General features: G+C 48.7%; 9 protein-coding genes across 9 annotated transcripts; 1 reads left to right on the forward strand and 8 right to left on the reverse strand.

Annotated features, from left to right (window-relative positions):
• Positions 1-1,696: 1,696 nt before the first annotated feature.
• Positions 1,697-2,065, reverse strand: N7508_007847 (uncharacterized protein; the record flags this gene model as incomplete). The annotated part of the gene is made up of 2 exons (XM_058465911.1): positions 1,697-1,834; positions 1,949-2,065. 2 exons carry the CDS (start codon positions 2,063-2,065, stop codon positions 1,697-1,699), a joined length of 255 nt encoding a protein of 84 aa, XP_058317239.1.
• A 570-nt stretch (positions 2,066-2,635) lies between these two features.
• Positions 2,636-3,613, reverse strand: N7508_007848 (uncharacterized protein; the record flags this gene model as incomplete). The annotated part of the gene is given in 4 exon segments (XM_058465912.1): positions 2,636-2,771; positions 2,833-3,130; positions 3,144-3,461; positions 3,526-3,613. The coding sequence occupies 4 exon segments, from the start codon at positions 3,611-3,613 to the stop codon at positions 2,636-2,638; spliced, it is 840 nt and encodes a 279-aa protein (XP_058317240.1).
• Positions 3,614-3,676: 63 nt separating this feature from the next.
• On the reverse strand, positions 3,677-4,213 carry N7508_007849 (uncharacterized protein; the record flags this gene model as incomplete). The annotated part of the gene is made up of 2 exons (XM_058465913.1): positions 3,677-3,850; positions 4,076-4,213. 2 exons carry the CDS (start codon positions 4,211-4,213, stop codon positions 3,677-3,679), a joined length of 312 nt encoding a protein of 103 aa, XP_058317241.1.
• Positions 4,214-5,251: 1,038 nt separating this feature from the next.
• On the reverse strand, positions 5,252-6,307 carry fbp1 (fructose 1,6-bisphosphate 1-phosphatase; the record flags this gene model as incomplete). The annotated part of the gene is made up of 1 exon (XM_058465914.1): positions 5,252-6,307. One exon carries the CDS (start codon positions 6,305-6,307, stop codon positions 5,252-5,254), a length of 1,056 nt encoding a protein of 351 aa, XP_058317242.1.
• Positions 6,308-7,015: 708 nt separating this feature from the next.
• N7508_007851 (H(+)-transporting V0 sector ATPase subunit a) lies at positions 7,016-9,679 on the reverse strand (the record flags this gene model as incomplete). The annotated part of the gene is made up of 3 exons (XM_058465915.1): positions 7,016-9,378; positions 9,425-9,503; positions 9,554-9,679. The coding sequence occupies 3 exons, from the start codon at positions 9,677-9,679 to the stop codon at positions 7,016-7,018; spliced, it is 2,568 nt and encodes an 855-aa protein (XP_058317243.1).
• Positions 9,680-10,425: 746 nt separating this feature from the next.
• Positions 10,426-12,069, reverse strand: N7508_007852 (GNAT family N-acetyltransferase; the record flags this gene model as incomplete). Its single annotated transcript, XM_058465916.1, has 3 exons — positions 10,426-10,721; positions 11,676-11,941; positions 12,011-12,069. The coding sequence occupies 3 exons, from the start codon at positions 12,067-12,069 to the stop codon at positions 10,426-10,428; spliced, it is 621 nt and encodes a 206-aa protein (XP_058317244.1).
• Positions 12,070-12,640: 571 nt separating this feature from the next.
• Positions 12,641-12,898, reverse strand: N7508_007853 (uncharacterized protein; the record flags this gene model as incomplete). Its single annotated transcript, XM_058465917.1, has 1 exon — positions 12,641-12,898. The coding sequence occupies one exon, from the start codon at positions 12,896-12,898 to the stop codon at positions 12,641-12,643; it is 258 nt and encodes an 85-aa protein (XP_058317245.1).
• Positions 12,899-16,747: 3,849 nt separating this feature from the next.
• Positions 16,748-18,560, forward strand: N7508_007854 (uncharacterized protein; the record flags this gene model as incomplete). The annotated part of the gene is made up of 3 exons (XM_058465918.1): positions 16,748-16,983; positions 17,040-17,238; positions 17,292-18,560. The coding sequence occupies 3 exons, from the start codon at positions 16,748-16,750 to the stop codon at positions 18,558-18,560; spliced, it is 1,704 nt and encodes a 567-aa protein (XP_058317246.1).
• A 1,471-nt stretch (positions 18,561-20,031) lies between these two features.
• On the reverse strand, positions 20,032-20,625 carry N7508_007855 (uncharacterized protein; the record flags this gene model as incomplete). The annotated part of the gene is made up of 1 exon (XM_058465919.1): positions 20,032-20,625. The coding sequence occupies one exon, from the start codon at positions 20,623-20,625 to the stop codon at positions 20,032-20,034; it is 594 nt and encodes a 197-aa protein (XP_058317247.1).
• Between the last annotated feature and the right edge of the window lie 653 nt (positions 20,626-21,278).

Here is a 21,278-nt window from a genome sequence, read left to right on the forward strand (position 1 = left end):
GCGCCTGGATGGAAGAGAGAGAGTATCGAAAGCCCAGCAGGATTGTGAGAAGGGAAAGCTATTGGCCACCGGTCAGGCGAGACGCTAAAATGTTTCTATTCTTTGCTACAGCTTGGTGGAGGGCTGGCTTGCCTAGGCAGGAGAAATTCATCGTTTACGGCGTCATAGGGCCAATGAGTGAAGACCCAGTGGTGTGGTGCGCTATGGACTAAAAGGAATCTATATTTGGAACCGAAGCAGAAGGAAGGGATGCAGGGTGATAGAGAGGCCGGAATTGTTATGCGGTTTGGAGGTTCTCATCACATATGGCCCGTGCTCGGCGCTTATAGTTGGCTGTGACAGGCTGGTGTTGGTGTCTCCGCACATTCTCCAGCAAACCAAAGCCAAGAGATCGGAGAACACGGGATTTAACACGGGATTTATCAGCTCCTGGGGATGCAGGGGTGTCCGAAAATAAAGACCAACTGGGGCCATGGTTTGTTTCAAGCTAATCAAGAGACTTATGTTGGGATCAAGGTTCGGGGGTTTCTCAAATCATTCTTATTGGTATTCTCGAGCATAAACTCCTAGCTACTGCAGACTTATAAATAAGTCCTGGAGATGATCGGCCACGTGCTTCGGCCGACATAAGACCGTCGGATGCGACATGGGTATAAACCTGTTCTTTAATCGATATTAGTTTCATGGCTAATAACGATAGCAAGAGAGATGTGTGTAGAGGGTTTTCAGATCAATGCCTTGTCACAGGCGATAGTCATCAATATAAATCCTTATGTTGACCGTCGTGATAATGTTGTAATGATTCATCATTAAAAGATGGGGAAGGGATGAAAGAAGCAAGGATGTCTTACCGAACAGAGACCAGGTCGCCAATAGCGTCTGTGGAATTAGTGTTCTCAAAGTGTGTGTTTCTGTTCTATGCGAGATACATCAGCATCTTGTACTGACTGAACGTGGCAGCAGTCAAAAGGCTTGAGACGAATCAGGCAGGACGGTTCTCGTCTTCACCAGCAAGCTGGCTCGGACATATGCTTGTCTTTGTTTGTGTCGTTTCATCATAAAAGGCTGGAGAGGGAGAGAGGCGAGGCGTACATACACCTTAGGTCTGACCAAATACTCAAAAGAGTCCATGAGGGAAAAAATCTGTCTTCAAAGAATCATTAGCACAAGCCAACAAATTTTGATGAATGAATAATGTGTAGAGGTGAATGTCAGAAAGGCATGAATGGTTATTTAAAAAGATGTGTCAGCATCGAAAACTCGAATCAGACTCGTCATCTAAAAGGGTATCATCATAGAAGGTGGGTGGTGGAGATTAAAAAAAGACAAGTTCGCCTACCTTCTACAATTACAATTTGCTCTCAATCGAAAAGAAAGAAATCGCTTCTATTCAACTGATTAGTGACTGTCACGAAACCATCTCACGAATCGGTGAATATATGACATGTCTCAGTGGGCGAGGTTTTCTAGGCCTGCCGCAAAATAGGCATATCCGTCATGACCGAACATCTTTTGATGCCGTCGGAGCCCAGTGCCGTTTCATCTTCGGACATATGGTGGGGAAGGTGAGGTGTCTTAGGCTTACCATTTGAGCCAGCAGCGCAGATACCTAAGGGTCTTCTGAAACATTAGCATATGATCGGAAAAATTCTTCAGGATGCAAATGTGAAGTTGTGGTAAGGATCAGTAATAGCCATTAGTTATCATCAACGACCCGAAGGTCTGAGACGGTAATTTCCAGCGTATATAATACGTGTGCGTTCATCATGATAAGAGGTGTTGGTGGGAAGAAGAGGGTAGTGCTCACCATCTGCGCTTTTGGTGGGATAGTAAGCTGCAAAAATTGGGGTTTTATTTTCACAAAATAAAAATACTAGAAAGGCGGGTTAGCTCAGTCCAATTAAAGCTTGTGCGATAATTCAAAGCATTGATGTGATATCAGCCTGACGTGCAATAACATGAGTTTCACTTCCCGTAGGATCAAAGACTCTAGTTTGTATTTGGTTATAGGTATCATCATGTTGGGTGCTCGAGGGTCGAGGAGAGGGAGACGAGAACGAACCATTTTTGCAAATCCTGCCGAGCCATTGTTGGTTAGTGGGAAAAAAGCCATTGCAATGTGTTTATTGTTGGCCAAAGGCCAACGGTCGACTCGAGTCACCCTTCAGAAGAAGCATTGATCATGCTGAAGGATGAGCATAGGATGGAGGAAAGAGAAGAAGTGAAAACACAAATTTGAACTTTTTTCAAGCTCCTCCGGCGCGGAACCACGTACAGCCGGGGTTAGGCTGTATTGGGACTAGTGCCACACAGGCGAGTTTCGCTTACGTCATGTGCCCCAACCGCCTCGAAATGGATGGAATATCGCCAATGAGGAAACAGTATGGAAAATGGGTTAGAAGATAACAATAGTTGCTCTAGTTTGCGTTGGTCGAATACATACTTACAATATACCCTTCATCTTGAAGATGAGCACTTTTGTCCAATGTATATCTACACCAAAGTAATACCAAAGCTGAAGATTTCCATGAAAAAGTGGCAAGTTTTGATCTATTATTCTTTCATTAATTGTGGTGGTCAGCCCATCTAACCAGCTTTCTGATATATCTCAAACGATTTGAAGTCCTATGGTGCTCTATGACCGAGACCTTTTCTGCTCACGGGCCCAGAACTGCTGCAAAACTACCAACATAACAATCATACACACATCAAGCGCAATAGTCCAATTGTACCCAATGAGATACCTAGGCGCATCCACCGTCCTCCAAACACTAGAAGAAGAAGAAAAGTCAGCAAATCTCAACAATGACCATTCCCAAATCAGCAACTCACAAGATCGGAATCCAAGCCCCGAAGGTATTTTCAATGGTATTCATAGCACTGATAACAATAGCCCACTCTTCAGCGCTATGTGCACAGATCTCATTAGCCCAGGTAAAGATGATATAAAGCAATGCCACCCGCAGTCCCAGACAAGAAAAATCCAAAAATTTCAAGCCAACGGGGACATTCCAGATCGCAAGAACAATGCAAGTGAAGATATTCAGCACGGCTGTTGTAGCAATTAGACTGGGCTTTGCGTCATAGATATCCGAAAACCCCGCGCAAATCACAGATGCAACGATTGTAACTGCCGGCGAGACCGTGGGTGATCATGTTGATATTCTCAACTGAGCAGCCCTCTGCTTTGAGCCATAGTGAAAGACCACTATTCGAAGATACACCGTCGGCTTGAGAGAAGAAGAATGCAAAGGCAACTAGAACCCACAGTCTCCAGCCTTTGAGAATTTGAAAGACCTTCGATTTGGTAAATGGTTGGCGAGCCTCGCGGTGTTCAGATGCCATGCGTTCTTGCGCGAGACGGATCTCGTGTTCGCCGAGGAAGCGGGATGTGCATTTATCTGGTGTGCTTGGAAGAAGACAGAGACTGAGGAATGCAATGGGGATTGTGCAGGCAAAGCCTTTGTCTGAATATTAGCCATGTTCTAGTAGGAGACATGCCCATGCATAGATGTATCCACTCACAGATGATTTGTAGCCATCTCCATCCCTTAATTCTATATCGACCATCTAGTCTGGCGTATGCGCCTGTTTGAACGTATCCAGAGCTCATGCTGCCAACCTAGCTTGCAATAAAGAAGATGGCACCGCGGCGTGATAGTTCTGAGCGTTTGTATCAACTTCCAAGGTACCATTCCACAGCCGAGAAGAAGAAGCCACCAAGCGTCCCCACAAAGAAGCGCAGGGCGTAGAGCCTAGTGACGTTACTTGCCTTGTATTGTGCCAAGGTCAAGACTCCCCAGATTAGGTCGGCTGCTGGGAGGAAATAGTTGACCGGGCAGCGGGTCATCTATGGACTTCCAATTAGCAACCTAGGAGCCTATCCATAGGTTGGCTGATAAATAGATACGAACCATGAGCGTCAGAGATTTGCCTGGTAATAAAGCCAACCCTAAATCCGCCAGCGCTGTAGATCCCACATGGCTGAAAGTCCAGAAATCGCATACATGTATACAGTTTGTAGGTAGTTCAGCTGGTTCCCATACAGCTTCAAATCCTCCTTTATTCCGCTCACATATGCGGTACTCGTTGCGGACGAATGAAGGACCTTAGCCCAATACGCCAGGAAGACGAAGACAATGATCAATCCATCGAGCTTGAGGATCAGTTTTCGCTCAGTAGGTGTATCTATCGGCGCGAACCAGTCGTGCATGTGGGACGCTTCATCTCCTTTTTTTTTTTTTTTTTTTTTTTCTTTGAAGTATTCCCTAACCGAGAGGTGCAGGAATTGCCACAGGAGACAGACCGTGTTTTATGTACTGCGATTGTAATGGGTAGGGCCTTGCATAAAGTTGGACAACACAGGCAACTTGGGGATCCTTTCCTCGACTACCTCGATAAAGGAGAACAGTGTATTGAATACTAATGTTCCGAAGTTTGAAAAAGGCTATACTTTGAGGTAATCCACAGAGATCCATTCATGTAGCGTCGTGTAGGAATGACTGTATGCCAAAACTCAGCCTTCAAGATTGATAAAATCTGTACTCACACTTTTGCTGTACTATGTTATCCCAGAAAGAATCATATTGATATAGTGTTGCGTGCAACGGCGTTGGAATAAGGTTTCTAGGCTAGACGTAAATCCTGTTTTCGTTGTGTGAACATCTTGGTACCAGGATTCTTTACTAAACCTAGGAGATTTATGTACCTCTCCAAGTACGCTGAGATATGACACAGTAACCCATCTATAGACTCAATCTGCATGTGGCGATAACTAGCGCCTCCCAAGCGTTAGCTACAGCGCCGGAGTGGCCCTACGCTGTTTCCAGATGCTGAAGCCAACAACACCTTAATGAACCCCAATCTTGATCCATCAGGGCACGATATCGCAGTTTTTTGCTATCCAGGAGGGAGACGTTACAAGATAATATTTTAATAGGATTGAATCATTGTTTTGGCTCCAAGATTGCGCTAGCAATGAGCCTAGCATTTGCAACATACATTTCGATTGAAGAAGATAGAAAGATAATTGAATAATTTTTGTAATTCCTTTTATTTCCGAGATGAAGTATCATAAAACGCTTAAAACAACAAGACCGCAAGACAAGATGTCAAGACACCAAACCACAAAACTCCGACCAGCTAACTCACTAATCCAAAAGAAAGGTTAATGAATAAAAGCTTAAGAGGGTAAAAAAGGGCCAAGCTATCCCGGCATCCAAAAGAATCAGAAAACATCTAGATGAGACGCTTATTTGTGGTACTTGTTGTACATATCAATGACCTTCTGGACCTCGTCCTTCGAGCCAAGGAAGACACCGCTCTTATCGTGAATGTTCTCAGGAACAACCTCCATAAGGCGCTCCATGCGAGAGTTGACAGCCAGACCACCAGCGTTCTCGAAGAGCATGGCCATGGGCGCACACTCGTACAAGATACGGAGCTTGCCCTTGGGGCTCTTGGAGTCGGCAGGGTAGGCGAACATACCACCGTAGAGGAGGGTACGGTAGGCATCAGCAACCATGCTACCAATGTAACGGGCGCTGTAAGGTTTCTTGCCCTCGCCGGGGTACTTAAGGCTGTGAAAGTACGCGTTGCACCACTCATCCCAGTACATGCTGTTACCCTCGTTGACGGAGTAGATGGAGCGGCTGGGGGGCATCTGCATGTTGGGGTGGGTGAGAATGAACTCGCCGAGGGAGTTCTCGAGGGTGAAGCCGTTGACGCCACCGCCGCGCATGGTGATGACCAGCTGGGCGGAGGCACCGTACATGGTGAAGCCGGAGGCGACGAGGCTAGTACCTGGGTGCAGGAGATCCTCGGGGCCGACGGACTTGTTGGGGCCGAGGACCTCGTCGGGGAGCTGGAAGATACCGAAGATAGTGCCGACGGAGACACCGGCGTCCAGGTTGGAGGAGCCGTCAATGGGGTCGCAGACGACGGCGTAGCGGGCATCGGGGTGCTCGTCGAACTTGATCACCTCTTCCTCTTCTTCTGAGACGACGATGCGGCACTTGCCGGAGCCGCGCATGGCGGAAATGAAGATGTCATTGCCGATCACGTCTAGCTTCTTCTGGTCGTCACCGGTTGTGTTGGAGGAACCGGCCAGACCGGTCAAGTTGATCAGAGAGGCACGACGGATGTAGTAGGCGATAGACTTGAAAGAAAATTGGAGGGCATGGCACAGAAGAGTGAAGTCACCGGAAGCTTCAGGGTACTTGATCTGCTCTTCCGTGAAGAAACGGGAGAGTGTGACAATGTCGGTGTTAATGTTCTCCTGTCCGACGGGGGGTGCGCCTGAGGCCATTTTGAGGGGTATAGATGGGGGAAGTGGGGATGGTTTGGTGGAAGAGTTGTAAATTAGGATGCAATTGGGATGAACTGAATTGAGGGCTTAAGTAGCACTGTGGCAAGCTTCAAACAAGAATCTTAGAAATAAAAAGTTGTAAGTGGACCGTAACGTCAGAGGGGAATCAAGGTAGAAGTAGTCTGGGGGAGTGACCTCAGTCCCGACTACCGCCTGGTTTTCGTCATTCTGCCCCGCGTGACCCTCCGAGCCCCCTCGCCCGGTTTTCCCCCCTACTGAAGCCGGGAATCCCCGTGCGATATCTATATAAATTTACTGGAAAGTGGCCAGGTTTAATTGCTGATCATGTATTTTCATATCCCATAGTAGCCCATAGCCTAGCAATTTTCCCGAGTTACACCTTGAACATACACATGCAAATATACCCAATTGACGGTCTAGATTCTTCCGGTCTCTCCCTTGCCCGAGTCGGCCTCGGGATCAGCAACGGAAGAATGAATTCCCTATTCCCCACTCATAGTCATGCGGACTTGAAAAGATCCAGATTTAGGTAATGCGATCAAGAGTATTGAGGCTATCTAGGGCTAAAAATAATAGTCCAGGGGGATCTACGGGGCATTGTATCAGGTGGAACTTAACAATGTATATTTTAGACCCTTTACATTACAAAGAAAAGTGGGAAGAAATCCCGCATGTGAAAAAAGCTATCTAATCGACAGGATCATCCTCGAGGAGAGTCTTGAAGCTGAACGGCATGAAGGGAATACCCTCGCCGACAAAGTGCTTACTCATAGACTCGACCCAGTGCAGACGGAGTGAGTGCAACATGGCACTGGTTCCCTCCATCACACAGAGAATGGCAATTGTCAGCACAAACCAAAGATAGAAGCTGACAACAATCATGATAACTCGCATGACGGGGCTCTCCTGGTCGAAGGCACCACCAATGGTCATGGTCCAGAGAACGATTGACAGCTGCTGGTGAGCGAGTGACAAGGCCCACAGACGAAGGTAGGAGGCCGTGTGAGAGATACAGTTAAGACAGAATTCGATGGTGTGGATAACCTGGTGGATCATGACTTCGCCAAACTCAAACTCCTCATGCTCTTCACCCTCGTGGATATCCTGAGCGATCATGGCGACAGCCTCTCCATCACTGGCAAGGCTGTCACGGTTGCCGAGGCCGCCGTCCAAATCATCGTCTTCGAGAGCACTAACCCGGGATTGCTCGCCAAGGCCACGGTAACCAAGAGCGCGAGACTTGTTGTGCTCATGGCGGAGCCAGAACGGCTTGAGGAAGAGCATGATAGGCACCTGGGCCACGGCAAGTAGGAGCAACATAACCTGTACAGTTGCCTGTCCAGGATAGAGCTGTTCTTCAACAGTACCGGGGCTCAGGAACATGAAGATGAGCATGTTGAGGAGACCTGGGGGATTAACACCCTTCTCTCCCCAGTTAACGGACCATTTGTAGAGCACGGTAAGGACGAGGTAACCAAAGATGGACTGGAAGAAAAGCATGCCAGGAATAAAGTTGCCCCAGATGTCAACCTTGGACTTGAAGTGTCGTCCATTGACGTACTGCAGGCAAAGTGCGTAGGTCATGTGGCACCAACCGAGGAGAACACTCATCTTCATCTTCATACTGTTGGAGAAGAGCAAAGAGTTGTCTGCTTCATGCCAGTTCCAATCCAAACCGAAGGGGAAACGATATCCTTCTTTCAAGGTCGCTTCGACCATTTGGCCGCGCTGGATTTCCTCTGGCCACTGCCACTGACTGGGGAAAACAGTAAAGGATTTCGAGAAGATATCGTTGTAGATAAATCCAGTATAAATCGAGAAAAGACCCATCATCAACATGACATATCGTCCGTAGAAGGCCATATACATCAGCTCATCCAGCTTAGCCCGGTGCAACTTCTTTTCCCAGAAAATCATAGCAGATGCGGCCATGGTCATCAGGAGGCCGTGACCGCAGTCACCGAACATGACAGCAAACATGAAGGGGAAAGTAACAACCGCGTACAAGCCAGGGTTGACCTCCTTGTACTTGGGGATGCCATAAGCGTTCATGATGGTCTGGAATGCTTCGGTGAACTTGTTGGTCCTAACATAAGTAGGAGGAGTCTTGTTGGTGCGGATCTGATTAACAATCGTGGGGACAGTGAGACCGGCACGGTCATTGACATCCTGAAGAGTAGACTTGATCAAAGCAAGGGAGTTTGTCGGGCACCATGCCTCGGCGATCAGCGTCTTCCGTGCTTGATCGTACGAGAACTTGTTCAATGTATCGTAAACGGCTTTCTCTTTCTTGACAATAATCATCCAAGCGGCGAGAGAACGAGAAATCTGTCTGAGTTCCGCATCAAGAGTGTTCTTGGTGTTGTTCAGAACGTTGCCAACGTCTCCCAAACGAGTGTTGACTTCATGGATCTGGTCCCTGCGCAGCTCGCTGTTCTCGTCAACACCGTACAAGGATGCGTTGAGCGACTCGGAGATCTTGCGAATCTTAGCAAGGATGTTCTTTCCGTGAGCGAAGATAACAAAGACATTCTTGTGGATCTCCTCGTTGGTGACGGGGTCGATGATAGGCTCCGGGATCTCGGACTGGTTCATGTAAAGGTTACCACGGAGAGTACGCCAGAGGATACGCTCAAAGGCTCCGATACGGTCTCGGGGGATGACACCAGCCACGAAGCCAATGTTCATCTCGGAGAAGCTCTGCTGGCCGTGGGTGTCCCCGTTCTGGCGAGGGGCATGCTGCTCAACGTCGCGGAGCAAAGGAGCTTCGTCGTTATCGAAGGATTGGCGGATATCTTCCGTTTGAGTGTGGGCGCGATCGAAAAAGCCACCGGCCTCTCTGAGTACCCAACGCCATTCGCTAAGCTCGACTTCGCGCTTCTTCAGGGTCTCGTAGCTATCGTTCAAGGAGACGATTCGCTGCTCGAGGCTCTCGCTGCGATCGGCCAACTCGTCAATCTCGGAGGCCAAGGGAGCAGCCAATGTATCGGAGAACTCAGAAGAAGATCTCATGGGAATAGCGGCCTTGTCCATTTGCAAATGGAAGTAACCTATCAAATTAGAACATTGTCGACTTGAATAATTGGGTAGACGTACGGAGCTGTCTCTCAACATTATCCAGGCGACGAATCTCCTTGGTAAAGGTGCGTTGGAAAGCGTTGGTGTCCGGGTTCAACTAAAACAGATCAGCGGGGACATCAGAGCAAAGCCATCTGCACCACTTACATCACGGAACTGAACCTGACCGACTTCACCCAAGGCGCTCACAACCTCTCTTCCGATTTCGTTGGCAATATAGAGCTGTGTCAAGCTCATATCCGCCGAGCGGAAAAAGGTGTCCTGCGGAGCCATGATGGAAAGGAGGCTACCAGGAGCCGTATCGTTTCACCAAGGGGCAGGAGGGAAATAAAAGAGAGACTTAGTTAGGTCAACAAATTCGAAGAAAGACACGAGTCTCCGTGTCTGTTATTGCAAGAGTCCTGACGGCTCTCCTTGGGTACTGCCTGTTCTCGCGGTGGCTCGGGTCAAGTTGGCCGCTTTGATCGCACGTGATCTTGAAACGTCAATTGATGACATAATGTGAATATGATGACAAAGAAATTGTTAAGTTAGTTATATCAACAGCAAATGCAAGGTTATCAATCGGAAAGTATATGGCTACTCTCTCCATGCTTTAAAGGATGCCTTGAAGATCATAGAGAAGTGGTTCAGTAAATTTATTTTCAACTACAAATACCAAATCTTTTCAATTTTCTATCCCAATCTAAGTAAGCATCGTACTGTGATAAACTGCTTCTCGCTCAGATTGTCTTTCAAGTTCTTGGTTTTAATTGTCCTTATCTTGTTCTTCTGCTTTGGTCCGCATAGTATGCGTTCTAATTTTCTCCTCTCGTCGCAAGCAGTTCGCATGTCGGAGTCGTCTTCCAAGGTCCATCTCAGATAGATCCTCAGGCGCCAGAACGAATTCGTTGTTGGCTTCCTTCTGGATTTCCACTTAGGAGATATTCTCGGACCCCAAGTCGAATCTTTTCCTGATCCTAGTTTCGACCGTTTCCTCAAATCCCATCTCAAAGAGATCCTCGGACTCCATGTCGGTTTCATCGCCAGTGTCCTTCAGCAAATCTGCCTCCAAGCTGTTCCCCTTCACGCTCAATGACCTTAACAGGAACGTTCTCTTTGATCGGAGTGACACTAACTCCCTTCATGGCCTTGATCACTTCTCTGACATCGGCCTCCGAATCCATCAAGTCGGTATCAATACGGGCTTGGGGATCCTCAGTAGCCTTTCCGCCAAGGGAGTCAAGCAGGGAATCCTCCACAGCCCTGGTCTTGTTATTTAATTTATGTGATTTGTCGTTCAACTTGGTGGTTTTGCCCAAGAGGACTGTTCTGCCTGTTTTGGCCCGCGGGAGCTCATTGCAATTAGACTTCATTTCATTGAAATTTTCTTCCGGTTGCTTAATCTAGATTAGTTCCAATGAGATTTGATATCTTGTACCCTTTTAGCGAGGGCATACATATCCCGAGCTTCACAATTTGTGCGCTCGAAGTTAAACCAGATACAGTTTGCACATGTGCCGAACGTGACCACTGGTGTGTGAAAACATCCTTCGAAGGGGCCTTTGTCAGGTTCACATCTCGAGCAAGGTCTATCGGTAGCATCTCCAACAGCTTGAACCAGTGATGCCCTCAGGCATCTCCGGTCACTTATCATCCTTCACTTTATTTCCGCTTCCGGGAGCTTGCGCGGTATAGGCTCTCGCGGCGGATTATGTGCTGTAGCAAGATCTGAACTGCCCCGACGACATGTTGTGGTCAAATTTCATGATAAGCTTCTGCAAACCTCTATAAGTAATCAAGAATTATGAGTCCCAACTTGGACAAAAGAGTGAACGGCTTGACCCACATCGTTGTCTTGGAAAGTTCGAAGGCAGTTTTCGTTGCAGACGCTGATGATAATGAATGTATGTTAGGCAGAATTTGTGGTGAGGAAAGAAAGAGAGAAAGGAAAGAAGGATTCTTTCATGGTATATATACGGCTAGAAATGACTGCACAGTACAATTGTCCTGGAAGTCGCTTGGTATTCACAACAAGACGCAATATCACTGTAAACACAATACCCCGGGTTTCCACATTAGTTTCCTGTTCTGTCCACTCAGATAAGTGGTATCTCTAATCTGAAAAGGGCAGCCACTTCCTCCTCAAGAGCCAATTCATCATACATAACAAATCCAGATCTTTGCAACACTTTAACACTACCCACATTATCCTTATTGCATGCCGCAAACAATCTCTCTTTCGGTACCTTTAATTCAAGTCCCTCTGATATCCTCCTTGGAAGCTTACACCACTGATCAACAATCGCAGTAACAGCCTCGGTGGCATATCCCTTCCCCCAGAAGTCAGGATGGAGAGTGTATCCAATAGACGGGGCTGGGACAAGAGAATTGACTCCAGCAGCACCAATCACTCTTCCTGATGGATCATTCAAGCAGATAATGGCAAAAAAAAATTGTCGTCCAATTGTGCCTGATGCGTCTGGTGTTGTGAATGTCTTTTTAGCGATTAGAGTTTCAGACTCTGAAATATATTGGTGAGGAGTCTTTTGTCGACTAAAGAATGGTCAGTTATATCGTCTCCTTCTCGGGCTGTTGCGATCTTCATCTGAGGATTTGTCTTACAGCCAGTCTGCCACTTCTTGTCGACGTCTAAAATCGAAGATTGCAGGGGCATCCGCCATGGTTATGGGTCGAAGATACAATCTTTTTGTATTTATAGATTCTGCATTTTTGGGGACTATCACCGTGGTAACTTGGTCGGGATATAGACTCATGTTGGTAGGCAGCTATACTCAGGCTGGTCGGTGCTGGCGCAATGGATGTTGAGGGCAGGCAATACCATCCATGAGTCATGTCTAGCGGGTTTTTAACCCCGGGCCAAAGTACTACACTACATATTCGGCCACTTATTTCCATGCATAATTATCAATGTGATAAATGAATCGGACTCATTGCAAGAAAATTTGGAGTTTTCTATTGTAATGCTTGTCTCCGTGGTGAATGCGGTATATATTTATAGATCTCGAACCTAACCCACGAGGACGACTTGAATATACCACAACCAGATCGTACCATTGCAAATTAATCAATTATTGACGGATTTATTGAAAAGAGAGTAAATATCAATAATCGTAGAGGATATTCATGAAAAAAAGAAGTGTAACCCCCAACTCCAGATACACAACGGTCCAGTATTCACCCGTGGATGGTATCCATCAGCACACACAAGAATCACAAGCAATGTGGTATCACTCAAGCACCACCATCCCTCTTAGCATATTCCTCCTCCATGCGCTCCTCATACAAGCGATCCGCTTCCTCGCGCGTCAAAGCACGACCACCCTCTCCATTCTGCGCCGACGAATCGGACGAAGCGGGCGCACTGGTAGATGTGAAGTAGGTCGCATTCGAACCTTGTTCCGTGGAGGAATGCGAGTGTCCATTTGTAGTAGAGCTTGTGTCATTTGCTTCGTTTTGCTTGTCGAAGAGCTCGGCGGTTGGGACAGGCATGTTGGGTGTGGATGTGCGAATGTGTTTGGTGATGGATGGTATGGGGTATGTGGGATGCGGTATATGGTTTAGAGGATGGGGGGATGTGAGGGTTCGTAGGACGAGGGTTCTTGAAAGTGCACGGTAGATCCTGGTGATCAGCTCAATTGAAGCTGTGGCTTGATAGTGGGCTGTTGCTTCAATTATAGCTGTGAGTGGATTCAGAGCTCTCGCCACAGTTGTGGCGAGGCGGGTGTTGAGTCAGACGTCATGTCAACACGGCATCGCCCGATGGAGCGGGAGACAGGCTACATCGTAGATTCAGGAACATGAGAGCTGGGATTCTGGATGGCTACGAGATGGACATGAGGTCTTTCAGATTGATCAAGTTTTGTTGCGCCTGACACCAGGCTTCTCGCGACGGAATTGTGACGCGACATTGTGAGCTTCAAAACAAACCGTCCGGCGGAGGGAACAGCGTAGTATCCTACTCGGGATCAGTATTGCAGTATGGTTTACGCGAGATCTACGAGTCCTCTTCTCCAAACATGAGCCACTGGCCCGATGAGTGATGAAAAGAAAGAATCCACGAATGGAGAGTGCCAAAGAATACGCCTGTCAATGACCCGAAAGCCATTGAACAGACTGTTCCGCCGCGCTGTGCAATGCAGGGACCAGACTGTGGTGAGCCGCCTTCATGATCGCAGCCACCCAAACAAGGTAAGTATGAAGAAGAAAGAAAAGAGGAGGAAAAGTGGCGAGACTGGCGAGTATATATGCTGGTGTGGAATGACGCTAGTCCCAAAGAGGGAAGAACAAAAGCTAAGCGAGAAGCTATGCTGGACGTTGATTGGTCGACAACCGAGTATTGACTCCCTTGCTTGACACCTCAGATGCCCAGTAGGTACCTGGCTACGGTGGTCTGCCTTGCATTTTGCATGTCATTTTTCCTGCCTAACCGTCCTACAGGACACATGGTTGAAATATTGTCTACAAGATCGTGAGCACAGTCGCCAAAATAGTCAATAATCGATCCTCCTCGCAAACCACTCGACTCCTCAATTGCCAGACTCCATCACCAAGCTTATGTGGATCCCCACCCCTGGACAACTTTGTATTGTGGTCCTCCGTAGCATCTGAAAAACAGAACCATCGAAACTTCGTATCTGTCCTGAATCGGGATATCGTCCGTCGGGAGTTTTGCTCTGTTCCGAAAAGAACAGTCATGGAAAGAGGACACAGTAGCATCCAGGCAGAAACCCACTCTTAATCTCTCTCATGCTAATATTAAACAAGCGCGCATCTTCATCAAAGTGTGCCATGGTTAAGGACCTCCTGAGGCCTTGTCTAGTTGCACGCTAGAGGGAACGGGGTGCTTCGGAGAGCGCTTGATGCTCGGGAAATACGACCCCCTGTTCACCGCATGTCAAGCCCGTGCTTGGCGAATTAATGTACAGTTGCCTTGATTTTTCTATTTGTTTTCTTTCTAGTCTTGCATCGCTAGTTTTTTCTTTCTTTTATATTTCTCTAGCAGGATGCATCATGTATGTCCAGGGACAGTAGTTTCGTCCAAGAAACCATGTCCATGTCCACGTCCATGTACCTGAACCTCAACACCACGATGGGAGCATGGACCACAGGGTACAGTACATGTACATCCCGAAAAAAAGGCGGAAAAGAGACTCTCTAGTCGCCGCTAACGTTACTGCACGCATGGCACTTGCATGGTGTCAAAGTTTGCGGCATCAAGAGAAGAAAGATCAACAAACATTAGCCTGTAGGATCGACGATGGCCAGTGAGTCTGTGGCCAGTCAGCAGAGGCAGCAGAATCAAGGCCCAGACTTGAGCCACTGGTGGCCTGGCGACCGCAAAAAAAGGGCGGAAACGGCAGGATTGGCAAAAGATGAGTCTTGGCCCTAACGGGTGGAAAAGGGGCTCATGATAGGGTGTGATGTGTCTCCGAGCCAGGGAGTGGATCACCCGTGTGGCCATCATTACTAGAAATGCTCCGGAGGCCGTAGTCTGGCAGAATGTGTCGGGACCGTATGTTGATCGGTCTGATAGTCGTTGCAGATCAGAGACATAGTGTGCTGTAACGGCGGGAGACGGCAGAACTGTCTCTCCTGGCGTATAGGTGTGTACTATAACGGGAATCCCATGCAGACTCTGTGTATATTGAGGTCTTGGTTACTGTTTTGTTCTGGTGATTGTATGAGTCACCCAAAACACAGGACAAAGCTCTTTGATTCGAAGTTTCTGGATAGGGCTGGCCAGCCCCCTATTCGTTGAGTCATGGAACCAGCGTTATTAGTCTAGTGGGGCCCTTCGTACTTTTTTTTTGAGCATTTGACCCAGGACTATAAAGAGAAAAGGGGCTTAATTAGGGGCATTTAGAGTACAGTGCTTTATTGCGCGAATTAGAAAAGAAGAACATTCTATGAAATGATGCGAGTATCACGTAAAAAGAGGGAATCCTGAAAAAGTTTCTTTGAGTATCATGGGATCCTTGCATGATCCATGATACGCCGATAGGGCAACTTATTTCCCCAAATGCACAGAAAGGAGGGGTTGTACTACTGCTGGTTGGTCGAGGGATGCCACGCCAGAGTCTGATTTCAGAGGGTCATGGGGTCTCAAGATTGCAGTGATAACCAACCATTCTGCAGAACCTAAAGATGGGCATCACGGAGTTCTTCCTAGGATCATGAAACACGAAAATGACAGGTTTCTGGTGGGGGTGATTACAGGGATGGCCTTACAGTACAGGTAGGACCTCCAAAGGGATACAATATACTGATAGCCATTCCGAGGGAGAGCCTGTCAAGTTTGAATGCGGATTAATATCAAAGTCCACAATCGCCCGCCTCCGTTCATTTGAAAATACGAATGGCGATTTCATCGGCCCCCTTGACCCGTGTAACAGGCAACTATGTAGGAAGGCGATGTGGAACGAATGCCAACGGGGGAGGTGGCCCACCGAATCGTAAAAACCTCCTTTCGGGCAGGAAGTATGGAATCATCCACTCATATAAATCTATTGTGCCAGATGACCTGATGCCGAGAACCCCGCCATGACGATTAGATGTATATAATTTATCTAATCGGCGCAGCGGATTGATGAAGGTGTTAGACAACATTCTTAGAAACGCCTTGTTGCATGTTAAATGGATCTTAATTTGCTGTCATATCGGTAGGAGGTTCCGAGCTGCACGGGTAAATTAGGGGAGGCCATACCGGGGCCGTTCAACCTGCATGGACGATCTATGGTGTGATACTGGTTTCACGACTTAGCCAAGGTAGAGAAGAGTTTTCATCCCAATCAATATCCAGCTAAATTCAGTTAGACCATATGTTCTAGCGTCAGACTAGACAAAGAATATCGGATTCGTGTATAGATGGGTAGATGGCTTATGTTTCACAACCACAGAGAAGTTAGACTGAACGGTACTGATTACAGCAGTACAGATATCATGAGATGAACGATAGTATTCTGTGCGGTTGAAACAGGATCCAGTTCTAACTACTGTACAGAGTATAGATAATAAAAATGAAAATGAAAAGTAAAAAAATAAAATAAAATAAAATAACCCCTGAGAGTTACATAATCAGCCCCACCGTCTGGGCTCCCTGCAGGTCCTTTCCCCTTTGGGAGGCGCAAGCGCCGTCTCTTCTTTTCCTCCCTTTTCTCTCCTTCTTCTTCCCTTTCTCATACCCCCCCCCCTTTCTGACTTCGTGATACCCGAGCTCTTCTTGTAGCTCTTATTTCTTTTGCTTTCCTTTGAGATACCCAATACCCCAAACCGCTTTTTCTACGAAGCTCTGCTTCTTTAATTTATACCCCAACCAACTTCGGTTTAATACTTCTAATCATGTCTGAAGCCCCCAAGACTATTGAGGAGACCCCCGCGGTCGTCCCTGCTGTTGAGACCGCCGTCGAGACTCCTGCTGAGACCACCGAGGCTCCCAAGGAGACTGCCGCTGAGCCTACCGAGGCCACTGCTACTCCCGCTGCTGAGGAGACCACCGAGGCTGCTGAGCCGGCCAAGGAGGAGGTGAAGCCCGCCAGCGAGGGAACTCTCGGCTACAAGGCCCCCGGTCTTGTCAAGTAAGTTGCGCCTGAATGCGCCGACACGGAAACGCGAGCTAACATGCTTGTTTTAGGGGATTCCGTTTCGCCAAGCGCCACTTCTACTTCAGCGAGGAGGCTGTTGAGAGCAAGAACCTCTCCGTTTTCCACCAGAACGAGAAGCCCGCAGTCGCCAACCCCACCGCTGCCTGGGCCAGCCAGACTGGCAAGGGTCTTCTTTTCTTCACCAAGCGCGCTGAGGACAAGGCCACCCCCGCTGGCATCTTCAACCTCGTAAGTACACACGAGACTGGAATTCGATAAGATCGAAACTGACATGTAAAAAGGCCGAGGTCTCTGACGTGACCAAGGAGGGCTCCAGCGAGTTCCTCTTCAAGGTTGGTGGCCAGAAGCACACCTTCCAGGCTTCCAGTGCCGCTGAGCGTGACAGCTGGGTTGCCGCCATCGAGGCCAAGTCCACCGAGGCCAAGGCCGAGAAGGAGACCATCACCTCCAGCGAGGGCTACAAGGCTGAGCTCGAGAAGCTGACCAAGCCCGCCGTCGCTGTTGCCGCCGCCAAGAAGCCCGAGGAGAAGAAGGCTGAGGAGAAGAAGGAGGATACCCCCGCTGAGGCTGCTGAGCCTGCCAAGGAGGAGCCCAAGGAAGAGAAGAAGGAAGAGAAGGCCGCTGCCAAGAGCCGCTCCCAGTCTCGCAAGCGCACCAGCATCTTCGGTTCCCTTCTCGGAAAGAAGGACGCCGAGGAAAAGAAGGAGGAGAAGGTCGAGGACAAGAAGGAGGAGACTCCTGCTGCCGTTGAGGAGGCCAAGGTTGAGGAGCCTGCGACTGAGGTCGCTACTGAGACCCCTGTCGCTGCCACTACTGAGTCCACTGAGACTCCTGCTGAGGCTATCGAGACCACCGAGGCTGTTGCCCCTGCTGAGGCCACTGAGGCCGTCAAGGAAGAGCCCAAGGAGGAGAAGAAAGAGGACAAGAAGGAAGAGAAGAAGTCCAAGCGCGCTTCCATCTTCGGCAACTTCTTCCAGAAGGTCGCCAGCCCCTCCCAGGAGAAGACCGAGAAGGAGGCTACGGTCCCCGCTACTGAGGAGACCGCTGTCGCCAGCACTGCTCCCCAGCTCGAGAACCCCGTCGAGGAGGCGGCGGTCAAGCCCATTGAGCCGGAGAGCGTGACTGCTCCCGCCGAGGCCGAGGCCCCCAAGGAGGCCGCTGCTGAGACTCCCACCGCTGAGGCCTCCACCCCCAAGGAGAAGCGCCGCACTTCTTTCTTCGGTAACCTGGGTATGAAGAAGGAGAAGAAGGCCGACTCTGACAACGAGGGCACCGACGGTGAGACCAAGGAGACCAAGGCTAAGTCAAACAAGCTCGGCGGTCTCTTCCGCAAGCCCTCCAAGGCTGTCAAGCTCGACAAGGAGGAGGTTGCTGCCGCTGAGACTGAGGCCAAGACCGACAAGGCTGAGGAGACCCCCGCTGTCCCCGCCAAGGACACTGAGGAGACCCCGGCTGCTGTCGAGGAGGCCCCTAAGCCCGTCGAGGAGGCCACTGAGGAGGCCAAGAATGTCAACGTCCCCGCATCCACCCCCGTTCAGGCTGCTGCATGAACTGAGACTCCTCGGAGACGTGTCGTGGAGTTTGAAAGATGGTGGGACATGTCCTACCCACCCACGGCCCACGATATTCCTGACGGCCTCGTCCGCTGAGACCTGAAGGTGCAGATTTGATACCATTTCGCTCCGTTGCTGTTTTATTTTGTTTTTGCTCGCCACTGTCATCATCGCAGCACCCTACGCCTTATATTTCGCGAGGTCTGAGATGGTGACAATGAGATACCCGCTGTCGATTTTTAATCTCTTTTCTCTAAAAAATAATACCATCGGCGCCAACGACGCCAGCAGCCTATCGCGACTGCTGTCCATTCCTTTTACGACTTGCAAACCGCGTCTGTGACTTTTACTCGCGATGTGCTTATGCATTACGCGGTGTGTCGCCCGACTAGATTGATACCACTGCCGTTTTTGGTTTCTTGCTTTCGTGTTCGATACCCTGTGGGGATGATGGGTGATCTTTTTGGCCTTGTTGTGCGGATTTGGATCTTGTCGCGTCGACTCGCTTCTTTTCTTCCTGCGGCCCCCAGATTGTTGCCTCTAATGTTGTCTACCGTTGCACCTGTTCCTCGCGGTTGGTTTATTTCCCGCCCCTGGAGGTGGCACGCCTTGCGATAGGTAATACTTAATAGAATCTCTCAGTTTTGTTTTAGATATTTTCCTAGTAAGCCTTCACCGTACAGATGGTAGTTTCATTCTCGACATGAAGTTGGTCGGATAACCTTCGTCTCGAGTCGACAGTCGATATTATTGTTGACATTGATATCACCGTCGACGGGTATACCCGTGATCATATATGGGTCTAATGCAACCTCTGTGGGAACCCACTGCAGGGCCCAATGCAAGCAATACGGCAGTCGATCCTTTAGTGACTCCATCGAGATGCGTTGTATGTTACCTAACCGTTCAGCTTCGAGACCAATGAGGGCCATGTATGTGCAAGTTGTAGTTATGTACTTGCTATGCCTCCAACTATCCGGCCGCGAGCATGACATCTGATATGTTCTTTTGATCTGTTATGTCTGCCTGCTTCGGGGTTTCCCCCTTGAGCTCTTTCGTTTGTTGCGCAGTGGTTAAACTAGGAGAAGATACACCGACAGCCAGTCATATATTGAAGACCCCACTGGAGGGACTTTTTGTCCATTCGATCTGACATGTACCAGTCGACAGGCTCCTGGATTACTGATCCTAAAGCCACGTGTACATGTGTCTGTGCTCGCAGCAGGCGCAGTATGAGCCAGCCTGGGCATCCCAGAACTTGATGGTCATATTTTGCTGGACGAGAGCTTATCTCAGTTTCTGAAGGGCCAAAACGGCCACGGCTCTTTTGATACTATGGGCTGCGGCGACTCCGTCTCTAGGTCGCCCAAGCCTTCCTTAGTACTGTATATACATAGCATATTAAAATTCCTCTCCATAAGAACCCTCCCAAAGACTAACTAGTACTGTTAACCGCCTTAGAAGGTATTTAGCTATCATAAAGTTCCTCTACCTGCGTAATATCTTCAACAAACGTAGCGCCATACTCTTTCATCATCTGTATCTTCTCCTCCATATTCATCGCTAAACTCATTCTCCCAAAACCTCTTGGCATTTGCCTAGCACTCCCAAACCTCAACACCCACACACCCGCTCCATCCGTCGGCCAACCACACACTAGCACCTTTGCTTCTTCCTCTGTGGCCTCCCTCGCGCCTAACTCCACCTCGATCCAATACTCTTTACTCGGCCACAACGTCGCACCAGTCCGTCGCATAAGATTACAGAATCTGTCTTCTTCGTCGGCACTAGGTGAGCGCTGCGATACATGAAAGCGGGAGAGCGATAGGAAAAGCATATCGAGAAGGTCAGCCTCTTTGATAAGAATCCCACCCGTGGAGGGGTAGCCGTAGACAATACATCCTAGGGTGCCGAACTCGGTCCGTTCCGTCGTCGATAGAGGAGGGCTTCTAGGGCATGGGCCGCGCTGTGAGCGGTCGTCCAGTACTGTTCGTTGATGAAAGATAGGCAGAAGATTTAGAAAGTAAGAGATGATGGCGACGAGCATGCTGCTGAACCTCATGTCTCTATAAGGCTACAAACAGGAAAAGACCGATGTTGTGTATCACATGACTCGACCTCAGAAGCTCATGAGCGCGCTCCCGGGGTCATGCAGATGACCGTTTAGGTATTGTTCTGTTGTTCTGCCGAGGCCTGAGTTATGAACGCTGTCGCTAGGACAGAGTCCAAAAGGCTCTAGCATGGATGGGGAATGGTGGAGAATGCGATTTGAGGCGAAATATTGCTGATTGGATGGGAGGATTAGACGGATTCGCTTCGGGTAGGGCCTCTTAGACCCAGCGCTACAATACACCTGTGTGGAAAAGAGCAAGGGGTTGCACCATAGCATTCTTGGGATATGAAGGGGGATAGTTGGGTTGCCTAATTGTCTTACAGTTGAAGTTGTATGGAGTCCATCAGTACCACCAACCCGATGGTTAGATCCAGGCCATCCAATATACCCGGCCAACTGGACAAGGAATGCGATTTAGATTTTGATGACTATGGCCAGCTTGAGGACGGCATATAGAACTGCCATTAAATCAACTGCTCAAGTGCCGCACCTGCCTATAGCCCTTTCATGGACATCAATTACCGAATAGATCGAAGCCTGAAGAGGGTTCTGGGTTATAGAAGTACGGTACGAGATTGACGTATCATGGGCGATGAATAGTT

This window comes from Penicillium antarcticum (genome assembly GCF_028974205.1).
Source record: "Penicillium antarcticum strain IBT 31339 chromosome Unknown utg000008l_segment0_segment0, whole genome shotgun sequence".
NCBI classification, from domain to species: domain Eukaryota; kingdom Fungi; phylum Ascomycota; class Eurotiomycetes; order Eurotiales; family Aspergillaceae; genus Penicillium; species Penicillium antarcticum.